The 12,060-nt window shown below is 43.2% G+C and overlaps 1 protein-coding gene across 1 annotated transcript in view; it reads left to right on the top strand.

The window, feature by feature from the left end:
• NBAS (NBAS subunit of NRZ tethering complex) overlaps positions 1 to 11,776 on the top strand; it is a 427,776-nt gene extending 416,000 nt beyond the window's left edge. The window contains exon 52 of the mRNA XM_062208974.1: positions 11,379 to 11,776. Within this exon, the coding sequence (XP_062064958.1) occupies positions 11,379 to 11,654 (276 nt within the window). The 3' untranslated portion in view covers positions 11,655 to 11,776. The remainder of the gene's footprint in view (positions 1 to 11,378) is intronic.
• Positions 11,777 to 12,060: the final 284 nt, after the last annotated feature.

The following is a 12,060-nucleotide window of genomic DNA, read 5'->3' as shown; positions in this document are numbered from 1 at the left end:
CAGTTTGCATTCTCACCAACAGTGGGTTAGTGTCCCTTTTTCCCCGCATCCTCTCCAGCATCTGTTGTTGGTAGATTTCTGAATGTGAGCCATTCTAACTGGGATGAGGTGAACCTCATTGTGGTTTTGATTTGCATTTCCCTGATTGCTAGTGATCTTGAACATTTTTTCATGTGTCTGTTGACTTCCTGGGTCCATCTTTGTGTCCACATTGCTTCTCTGAAATGGGTAGAGGCATGGATCTCTCTGTGTGGATGAGGTCGTTTTAGTCTCTAGGGCTGGTCAGGGATGCTAGCAGTCTAGTGAGTGAAGATAGGTTGTACTTCCTATCATGCTTCTGAAAATGACCAGTTCAGCTTTGCAGGGGGGACTGTGAAGGTCATCGACGTCTTTGGTCAGACACCACAGCTGGCAGGAAGAGATACCACCAATATCCACATTCTTGTCACTAGAGCCTCTGCCTCTTCTTTATTTCTAGTTGGTCCCCAGGCAGTTTGGCTCTGCCATTTCCCCTTGTGTTTCCCCAATGAGGTGAGACTGCAGTGGGCTTTAAAGGGAAGTATCTTAGAATCCTAGCAAAACTGGATGACTGTCTCTGGTCCTCATTTCCTCCACAGAAACTGTGGGCCCAGGAAAATCCTCTCCATCTGGCCATTGTGCCAACTTAGGAAGGGGAAAGAGTGGCAAAGTTGGAATGATATTTTTCTTCCTACCCTTCTAATTTGTATTTTGTTCAGTTCTGTGGACCACACAGAACTGCCTCAGACTTGTTTCCGAGTGTTGGGGTTTTTAAGAGAATGTTCTGGTCTGCAGATACTTGTAGTTGACCTTTCTGTAGTGAAGAGTGGGCCGTGTACTTCCCACTCTTCTGTTTTGCTGATGTTGCCCAAGTAGATTTTAAATGGCACTAATTTGCCCCATAACAATTTCACACATTTGATGTCTCCATTGTGCTAATTCTCCGTGATTTTAAAACTACTCTGCAGGCTGTGGGTCATTTGCTTGTGGTTGTGATGATAACACACAAAACCTCTATGCCCTTGAGATGCCAAAATCAATGCCATAGAAATAAATTACTCTGATACATCACTTACCTACCACTGAGTTTCTTACTTTTATGAATTAAAAAATGAGATTTAATGGTAATTTCTCTAAATTGAGTGCTCACATTAGGCCAGTCCATCTGTATCCTTAAAATGTATTGCACAAAAATGTGTAGTATCTTTGCACCTTTTGCATCCAACAAAAAACTGACATTTTTCAGGATTTTCCATTTTCAGATACTTTTTAACTTTTTCATATTTAGATAGTTTTAAATTCACATTCAGTTTTAGCAAACAATGTAAGTGTGATTTTATTGTTTTGATATTCTTTTTCTAGCTTCCCCCAATGGTAACATCTCACATGATGTGTAATAAAACAACCAGGATATTGGCATTGATAAAATCTATTGACTTGATTCCAATATGACCAGTAATACGTGCATTCATTGTGTGCATGTCTGTCCAGTTCTGTGGGATGCTGTCCCATATAGATGTGTGTGACCACCACCACAGTTGAAGTGCAGCATAGTTGCCTCACAAGGATTCCCTCATACTGCCCTTTCTAGTCATAGTCACCTTCTCCCCCTCCACCTCTCACATAACCCCTGGAAACCACTAATCTGTTCTTTATATCTGTAATTTTGTTATCTCAGAAACGCTATATAAATGAACTGTGAAATTACTATAATTCATCATTTTTCTCCCAATACCATTGAAGGGCCGAGTGGCACTTTTCTAACGAAAGATTTTCAGTGGGAATTTTTGCAGGACTTCTGTCTAGTTTTTTGGTTTTTTTTTTTTTTTTTTTTTTTTTTTTTTTGACAGGCAGAGTGGATAGTGAGAGAGAGAGCGAGAGAGAGAGAGAGAGAGAGGTCTTCCTTTTTGCTGTTGGTTCACCCTCCAATGGCCGCTGCAGCCAGCGCATCTCGCTGATCCGAAGCCAGGAGCCAGGTGCTTCTCCTGGTTTCCCATGCGGGTGCAGGGCCCAAGGACTTGGGCCATAGCAGAGAGCTGGCCTGGAAAAGGGGCAACCGGGATAGAATCTGGCGCCCCAACCGGGACTAGAACCCGGTGTGCCGGCGCCTCAAGGCGAAAGATTAGCATGTTAAGCCACGGCGCCGGCCCTGTCTAGTTATTTTTAAGTCATCCTTGATATTGCAGTGAAAAATAGGAAAAGTTTTGTTTTTTATTATATTTTCCTGTTTTTCCATTGGTAGGGAGATTCAGTTTATTCATAACTTCAGTTTTCCCCTTATTAATCATTGACTGCAGATTCTGTTAATGTTGAAAAACAAAAACAAAAACAGATGGCACAGGGACTCCTTTGGTAGCAGTTCTCCTGCACTGTGTGCAGATCAGGTGGGAGATGCCCCCACTTGGTCGCTGATAGCATTATTATTTCACTGTTCATTAAACACTACTGACAGCTTTTTAAGTGTTTAGTTTCTAGGATGATGCTGAAGTGCGGATGCAAGCGATTATCCCAGTTTTTCTCCTGTAGCAATCTTCATTTCTGTCTCTAAGCTTTTCTGAAATTGCATACCTCTGGTGTTTAGCATGTGCCCTTTTGTTATATGACCAACAGTCTCTTTCCTGGACTTGAAATGGGAAGTCTGTCTTTGTGATTACATTATTGATGAATAATTAAGTCTTGCATAATGCAGGCTGCTGAATTACCCTTTGGTCAATCTCAATGAGATTGAAAGCTTAGCTTCAAAACTTATTCTGTCCAAGAAAGCTACTTCTGCTGGTGTGTTTGAATCTCATTGCTGGGAATATTTTCTATTCAGGTAGCGGTCTCTTAACTCATTTCATAACAGAAGAACAGTTACACTAATTTTCTGTATTGATAATGTCCTTCTGTCATAATTCCAGGTTTGTGGTGGTTTCTGCTTTTCATTGCTTTGTCCTCTATGATAATGTTTAATGCCTGTACCCCCACCCACAACCAAGGTTGTCACGCGAACTACCATGCCTATTAAAAGAATAATTCATGGAGTCATAAAAGAACTGTTTAGGGCCTTTAGCACCTAATTAGGGATCGCTCCCAGATGCTGATAATAACTGCCATCTTCCAAGTCCCATCTCTTTGCCAAGTAGCATAGTAGGCAATTTATCTTCTTAATAATCCTGTGAGAAGACATTGTTCTGGTTTCACAGATGAAAACTCTGAGACACGGAGGTCACACAGCTAGTAAGCAGCAAGAGCTGAAATTTAAACCCCACACCTAACGTGCAAGAAGTCCATACCAGCCATACTGATTGCTTTAAGATAACCAGGGAGGCCGTATCCATTGGAAAAGGGTTATCTCTACAGAGAAATGAAATTGTGTGCACCTTGAAACATAGAATATTAGCACTGAAGAAGCCTGGAGAAGCTGGTCCAACAGCTCATCCAGTTGAGCGCTGCTGGGGGAAGGCAGCTACCAGACCCCAGGGATCGGTGCTTTCTGTGTGGAGCTCATGACACGAGTGCAACTCCTAAACAAAGCCTGCTTATCTTGAACATGTGGACCTGGGTTGCCCTGGGGAGTTGCTCAGAATCCGTCAGGTTCTTCTTCCATGCATCCTTCATGTATTTCATATCTCCTTTATAGTCTTGTCATGAAGGCCCCGGAGCTTACCAGCATTATTTGTAATGTCCAGGTTGGAGGAAGAACCTTAAATATTATCAACAAAGCATGTGTGGATCTCTCTCTCTCTCTCTCTCTTTCTTTCTTTGTTGCCCCATTAGCTCTATCCAGGTTTTCTTTTTTTTCTTTTAAGATTTATTTATTTTTTACTTGAGAGTCAGAGTTACACAGAGAGAGGAGAGACAGAGAGAGAGAGAGAGAGAGAGAGGTCTTCCATCCAATGGTTCATTCCCCAGTTGACCGCAACGGCCGGAACTATGCCGATCAGGAGCCAGGAGCTTCTTCCGGGTCTCCCACGTGGGTGCAGGGGCCCAAGAACTTGGGCCATCTTTTACTGCTTTCCCAGGCCACAACAGAGAGCTGGATTGGAAGTGGAGCAGCCGGGACTACAACCAGCGCCCATATGGGATGCCGGCACTTCAGGCCAGGGCGTTAACCCGCTGCGCCACAGCGCCAGCCCCAAGCTCTATCCAGGTTTTCAACCAGTGCCCAAAGGGCGTTGCTTCCATGCTGGCATGCTCCTCAATGTTCCTTCTCCATGCCCACTTTCTGGTCTCAGCGTGCCATGATAGTAGGTACATTGGGTTAATGTCTTGCAAAGTCCTTCTTTGCTGTTAACTCTAAAATAGGTTGGTTTCTTTTAGTATATCCAATCAAAGGTAAGCTTCAATGATCCAAGTGATGCAGAGACCCAAGTGAACACTTTCCAAGGTCTCTTTTATAATCATTGTTACTTCTGCTCCTTGGTTACCAGGCTCTTTTTCTCAGAGTTTTGGGTGAGTCTACCCATTTCTTTCCCATTTTAACCTGGACATGTTAGACACGTTACTTTAGGCCAGCTTCTTCCATCCTCAGCCTGTGCTTGCACTTCCTGGTAGAGGAGGCCCTGCAGCAGCATCTCAGGGAGATCTTAACTGCATCTCTCCAGGAACAGGCAGTTCACTCCCTAGGCTAACCAGTTTGATTCCTAAATAGCACTGGTGGTCAGTGGGCTTCCTTGGTGTGAACAGCCTTATTAAGTGCTTGTTATACACAGCCTGCTACCGTGTGTAGAATGAGGAATGGGAAAGATATTTGTGAAGATGAAATAAAAAATAATCATCCCCTTGTTTAAAGGAATTATCTCATGAACAGGTTGGTATATGAAATAATAACATAGAGAATTAAACAGGGTAGCAAGGAGGTGACTATGATCTGTAGAACCTGCCAGAGTCAGGGCCTCAAATCCAGTGTTTGGTTGTGGTTCAAGAGGTGATCAGACTTGGAATTTCAGAGATTTTCTCTTTCTCATTGCAAGATCATGAGTCAGATGCTTTGTCCTGGTTTTGGTTTCAGGAGAGGTGTACTACTAAATGCCACACCACGAGTGGAACTAACGGTATGCTGAGAAAAATGGAATCTGAGTATAATATTCAGACCGACCCGAAATACAGAACATCATCCTCAGGCAGTTTTCTTATCACAAGTTCACACTTCTGTTGCTTTTTGTTTGTTTGTTTGTTGCCCTTCTAGTTTATTTTTAATAAGTTTTATTAGTAATAGTGTATTTAAAAGTAAGACAAGTATCCTTCCCCAAAGTAAACAGTGATACAATATTAAATAATATTATCAAAGTAGTGGAAATGAAGTTCTGCATGCGTGATGCTGCTGGAATTCCAGGTCGCCTTATTACTGTAATTATTCTTAATGTGGCATAGATCCATAAAACCAAAGATTTTAATTCAGAGGAAGTTCATTATCTATTGTTGAAAGAGGGATTAAGCAGATAACATTTTAATGGCTTGGAAGACAGTAATGCTTTGTGCTTTAATAGATTTCTTTCCCAAGATCTGTAAAGGTTCATTTATTCTCAAAAACTAGTCACTGCCATACAGACAAAAAAAAATCTATTGTAGAACTAGTGAGCATTTTAATCATCTTACAATATATGTAAGCCCTTCCCCTTCTAGAAAACCTTTTATTCCTGATTTGTTTGACTATTAGAAAATTAGTTATCAACTGAACTTGAAGTGTGCACCAGGTATTGTGTTAGGCATTTAAACACTTATATTATCCCCAGACAGGCCTTACAGATAGTCTGTAGGTGGAAACTGGAGCTCAGAGCAGTTGTCCTTAACAGGGTCACATGGCTATTTAGTGAAGGAACTAGAGTTGGAAGTTCGTCTGTAACCCCAAAGCCTGTCTTCTTTTCACGACACCAGACTGTCTGCCACTCTGATTCAGAGTTGTTTGATCAGGGGAATAAAAAAAAAACTGGTCCTTCTGGAGTTGCCTCAGACTGACTTCACACATAGAAACTGGGTCCCAAGTAACAGAATATGTTTCTCATTCAAGCTCTTACGGCACCAGTCAGTCTAATGTGAGAGGTGTGTGTGGCGTTCCACAAGCCATATCGCAAAGTCGATTCCTGATCCGTTTCAAAGTTAAACATTTTTAAAAGTCAGAAAATGTATGAGGAATTATATCAGTTCCTTTGGAGAATTATAACTTCTAAGTTTTAAAGCAATAGAATAAGTCATAAAGAAATATATCTTTCTTTCCTTGACAATAGAAAATGTAAAACATCTATATAACAAAAATCCAGAATGATTGGAAACAATAGATTATTCATTTTAATTGAAATCATAAGTTATAGGGGGGACATGTGAAAAGAGGTGTTACAGCTCTACCAAAAGAGTTGTAAATACATACATACATACATATATACATAAATAAATAAATAAGATAGGAACCATACAGGGAAAAAAGCCACCCTTAAAATAGATTCAGACTGTGGTAGCCTTGAGGTACCATTACATAACTCCTAAATTCACAAACGATTTTCATTTCAAGATGAGGAGACCCCAAACTGAGAAGTTCATGGGGAAGCTGACACACTCTGACACCGTCACTTGAAAACTGGCACTGTTTGCCCTCATTACACAGTTGCACCCACATTCATATTCAGAGCCAAAGGAGGCTTCAGATACCTTGCCTCATGTGCTGGCTTAGCCCTGTGCCACACACCTGGTGGCCTAGACACCAAAATTCACTCTCTCACAACTCTGGAGGATTCACTTCTCCTGGGGCCACTCCCTTGTGGCCTGCAGATGCTGTTTTTTCACTGTGTCCTCATACGGTCAGCCCTCTACGGGTCTGTACCCTAACCTTTTCTTCCTGGGTGGACACTTGGTACAGTGGATTAGAGCCCCTTGAATGATGGCATTTTAACTTGGTTACCTCTTTAAGCTGCTGTCTGCAAATATAGCCACATCTGAAGTATTGGGGGTTTGGGCTGCAGCTCATGAATTGTGTTACCAGTTCAGCTCATAGCATGTTTGTCATCCTTCTCCTGGTAATACATCAAATAAAGCAGAAAGTGTGTGCATAAAACATTCATTATAGTCTCTCAGTAATATAAAATAGTAAAAAAGCTGAAGTATTTCTTTAAGTTAAATAATTTGAAACAGCCATTCAATAGACTATTTTGTAGCTATTGAAATTTTTAAGAATGAAAATGCTAAAACATTTTAGAAATTCTTAGCCTGTAATAGGAAAAGTGAAATACAAATATCATGATTGATTATGAAAAATATCTATACCCAGAGACACTAAAAGAGGGTAGAGTAATTCTCTTGTGATCTTACAGACAGGGACGGCGTTTCTCTTTTTTCAAACTATTTTAACTCTTTTTTCCCTTTTATTTCAAAAGGAAAAGTAAGTAGGTTATAATGAGTAACGACTAGTAAGACTGATCCCATTTCTCTGGTACATAGTGTGAGTATTTTCGGAATCTTTAGTTTTAGTCAAAAAGGAGAAAAATGGAGACAACTGGAGGTTAACAAGTTACACTGCACCCCAGCAAGGTAGGAATGGTGGCACAGTGCCTGAGAGCGCTCTGGACACAGAGCACTCTGCTGTGCCTGCGGTCAGGACTCGGTGTGGCCTGCGCATCCCAGCACAGCCAGTGCCATGTGTGGGCAGAAGCACCTTGGCTCTCCTGTGATCTTGGCCTATCTATTTCTTCTCTGACCCTCAGACCTGTTTCCTTTAAAATACAGTTGTTGAACTGGCTTATTACCAAGACCATCACTTTCTTTGTTCTTTCATTCTCTGTTTGGTCCCAGTTGTGCACAGACTAATTGTCTAGGCAGAATTTTTCTTGCAAAGAGCCAGAACCCTGTAGGAAGTCTGAGAAACCCTGCCCTTACTCACTCCCTGGGATGCTGAGTACGCCTAGCTAGCCCTGGCCCTGAAGGATGTCACTGCACTGCAGAAAGCAAGGAGGGAGTGAGAGCAGCCGCAGCCATGGGCGTGGACAGAACCGTCTCCCTCCAGCGGGAAGAATCCATCATTTCCTTTCTTGGAGTCTGTCAGACCCCCAGAGAGAGGATTAGTGAGAAAAGGGAAAGAATAATAAAGGTTTTCCAACCTTGAGAACTCACCTGGGGCAACAAAGAAGTATTACGTGCAGCGTTTGGATTCTGAGCCTCTTATCCGTGTGTTCTCTCCCGGCCTGTGGCTTGCTGGTATGCGCTCTGTTCTCTGCTGAAGGCTTGGGTGCGAGGAGGCTTTATTTCTACGGGCAGACTAAAACAGCAACACAGACACTAACTCAGATGCCTCGTGTGTACATGTTTGAGTGTGGATGTGTGGGTGTGTGTGTGTGCATCTGTGAGTGCAGGAGGAGGCGGCAGTATGGAGGGAAAGAACACAAACTTCGCTGTTCTCCGTTCACTCTTGTATTTGTCCCTTGAAGCCTGTTGGTTCCTAGCCTGTGGTAAGACTGATCCCATTTCTCTGGTACATAGTGTGAGCTTTTTTGGAATCTTTAGTTTTAGTCAAAATGAAGAAAAATGGAGACAACTGGACTCTGACACTGTCACTTGCAAACTGGCACTGTTTGCCCTCATTACACAGTTGCACCCCCATTCATATTCAGAGCCAAAGGAGGCTTCAGATACCTTGCCTCATGTGCTGGCTTTCTAGGCTGCCTTAGCCCCGTGCCACACACCTGGTGGTCTAGACACCCCATTCTGGTCATGGAGGATTTGGGTGAGCTAAGGCGGCCAGATCTCTGCTCTTGAGGAGACCATGTTCTGGGGGAACAAACACTGAGCAAGTCAGGTAGTGAGAGGCGAGGCTCCTGACATAACCACATGACATTCCATGGGTGACTTTGATCTCGTCGGAGAAACTGTCTGAAAGCTTGGCAAGAATGTGCCCTGCAAAGCCCTGGGAAACAGGAGGTGAGCAGTAGAAACTTAGGGAGGGCAGGGCTCTGTGGGATGGCCATTCTTGTGTTCCTGGAACAAAGCACGCAGAACTCCTGGGCAGTGCCAGTGGGGAGTACTAAAAGCTCTGTGCCTCTTTAATCGGGAAAGCTGGACTTTTGCACCAGTGGCTATTTCTCCCACCTAGATTTTAAAACAAAACAAAACTAAGTTCAGCAAAGTGTCTTGCTGGGCCCGAGGTGGGTGAGTTGCGTGTGCCTGTGTCCATAGAAGGACTGCTGGGAGCCACCTCAGTTCAGGGCAGATCTAGCTCTATTCCTGTTCTCTGCAGTGACACAGTCATCATCGTGTACTTGTGCCATTTACCAAAATGTGACAAAGTTTAATAATGTAGGTTCATTCAGCCATGTAACAAATGGTGACTAAACTGGATGCTGAAATAGAGAAATGATAAGTTTCGTTTCCTTCAGATTCTCTTAGTCTGACAGAGGAGAGAGAGACATAAAATCACCACAATACTGCCTGAAGAGACATCCATTGGGCTTATTATACATGCATACTCTTGAGACTGATGGAAGGAGGCATCAGTTTGGCCAGGAGAATTAAGGAAAATGTCACCAAGAAGATGGCCTTGAAGCTGATGTTTATGTTGGGTTTTGAATGATTCCTGGATTGTAAGAATTATACTATCTGAAAGTCAGAAGTAACTTTGAAAAAAAATTATTTGAGAGAGAAATCTCCCATCCATTGACTGAATCCAATGCCCCAGGGCTGGTACAGGCTGAAACCAAGAGCCAGGACTTCAATTCAGGTTCCCCACGTGGATCTGACTACTTGAGCTGTCACTTCCTGCCTCCCAGAGACACATTAGTGAGAAGCTGGAGTTGGGAACAGACCCAGTACTTGAGCCAGACATTCTGATGGGGTGCACGCATCTCAACAACATCTTAACTGCTATCCCTGCCCCATGAGTAGTAACTTCTATTCTCAGCACTTCTGCTTAAATTATTTTTTTAAACATTTACTTTATTTGCAGTGCAGAGTTACAAAGAGAAAAGAAGACAGAGAGACAGAGGGAGACATCTTGCATCTATTAGTTTGCTTCCCAAATGGCTGCATTGGCTGGGGGTGGGCCAGACCAAAACCAGGATCCTAGAACTCCATTCAGGTATCCCATATGGATGGCTGGAGCTCAACTACTTGGGCCATCCTCTGCTGCTTTCTCAGGTGCATTAGCAGGGAGTAGGATCAAAAGTGGAGCAGCCGGTACTTGAACTGACACTCATGTGGGATGCTGGCATTGCAGGTAGCATTCCAACCAGCTGTGCTACAACACCAGGCCCTTCTGTTTAAATTCTTGCAGCCAACAAACACAATTGGCCTTCTCATCTTTGCCAGAGAACAGGCGGGAAGAGAGCATCATGTACAGTTGTATGGTATCACTGGTCTAAACATTAATTAGCTTTGAAATGCCACATTATTTCTAAGGTTCCTACAATCAAATTATTAAAAATACATAGTGACATTAGGAAGAGCCTGTCGTGAAGCAGTTTTGTCACAACTCGATGTAAATGAGAGAAGCTCTGAATTTTGGTATGAGTATTGACTTGATTTCTTACAAAAACATGGACAATTTTATAAAATAAAAAATCTAAATAAAATATCCAAACCATGGAAAATCACATATAGATGTGAAGAAAAGACCAGGGAGAAGGAAAGAATAGAGGATATGCAAGCTAAAGGAGCCTATAAAAACTTTTTAAAGACGTGCAGTTGGTGTTGAGCTGCATAGAGAGTGGGACAAGACCAGCTCAAGCCCACTGTTGCTGCTCCTATTTATGTAACTGAGTTGCAGGACACGTTCTTTTCTCAGTGGATTAGAATAAAGGTTGTCTTATTTTGAAAAGAATTTTGTTTCATGTGGATCTACATTCAAGAGAGATTTGGGGTTAGAGGATATAGACCACGGTGAAATGACAAATGACGTGGCAATGTGGATGTTACGAGCACTGGCTTCTCAGTCAAGACTGACCCAAACTCAGATTCTGGCTTAACAGTTTATGACTTCAGTGTTCAACCAGATTCTCGCACCTTGGCTTCCTTACTGTAGAACTGAGAGGTAAGGGAGCCGGTCTCCCAGGTTTGAGTTGGGAAGGCATGCAGAAGTAACACCTGTACAATGTTGAGCACCACCGTTTCTGGAGCTGAGTATCTGGTAGCTGTAGCGGTGATTCAGACAGGCTTCTTGGTACATGGCACGTCACCTGATGTCCAAAGGAAACCTTGTCTGTCCTGCATGTCTGCGACCCCAGAGGTGCTCACACCTTACATCCACTTTTTGGAGCAGATGCTTTTAAACCTGGACAGAAGTGTGTTTGATGAAGGAGAGGAAAAGGCAACACATCACAACCCAGTAGGCAGTGTGATGAGTCTGGGGGAGAGGAGGCTAAGCAAATGCCCTCTGACGTTTTGCCTGTCATTTCTTAAAGGTGAATGATTCAAACTGCGACCAAGAACTACTTTCCCTGCTCCTGGATGCCAAACTGATGGTGAAGTGCATCTCCACTCCCTTTTATCCGCATATCATTGACCACCTCTTGGCCAGCCTGCAGCAAGGGCGCTGGGACGCAGAGGAGCTGGCCAGACACCTGCAGCAGGCCGGCCATCAAGCTGAAGCTGGGTCACTGCTACTGGCTGTGAGGGGGACTCATCCAGCCTTGAGAACTTTCAGCGTGGCTCTCAGTGCCGGACAGCGCTGGGTGTGAGCCGCGCATGCTCCTGGGTGGAAAAGAACATCTGGAGCTGAACACAGCTCCCAGAAGCAACGTGTGTACCTGACTGTTCTCTGTGGTTCCAACAAACTGCAATAAAGCTGTACGTAAATGATGAGCAGACTCATTTTTTCAACTTTGCATATCTCATATACTGACAGGTTAACATGCTTCCTTATTGACTGGCTCTTTTTTTTTTTTTTAAATGTCCTTTCTGGATAGAATTCAATTAATAAATGTCAAATACTGCAGTTTAGAAGATTGGGTGGTGGTGGGTAGGACTGGGTGAGAAAGGGAGAATGTGTGATGGCTGGTGGTTGTGCAGGTGCCATTAGGTGGAGGAAGGACAGACTTGGATTCGAGTCTCAAGTTATCTCTGTGATCTTGGGCAAATTATCCC

This window comes from Lepus europaeus, chromosome 13 (assembly GCF_033115175.1).
Source record: "Lepus europaeus isolate LE1 chromosome 13, mLepTim1.pri, whole genome shotgun sequence".
Lineage (NCBI taxonomy): Eukaryota > Metazoa > Chordata > Mammalia > Lagomorpha > Leporidae > Lepus > Lepus europaeus.
The sequence above is the reverse complement of the archived record's forward strand: the minus strand, read 5'-3'. Positions and strand labels throughout refer to the sequence as shown.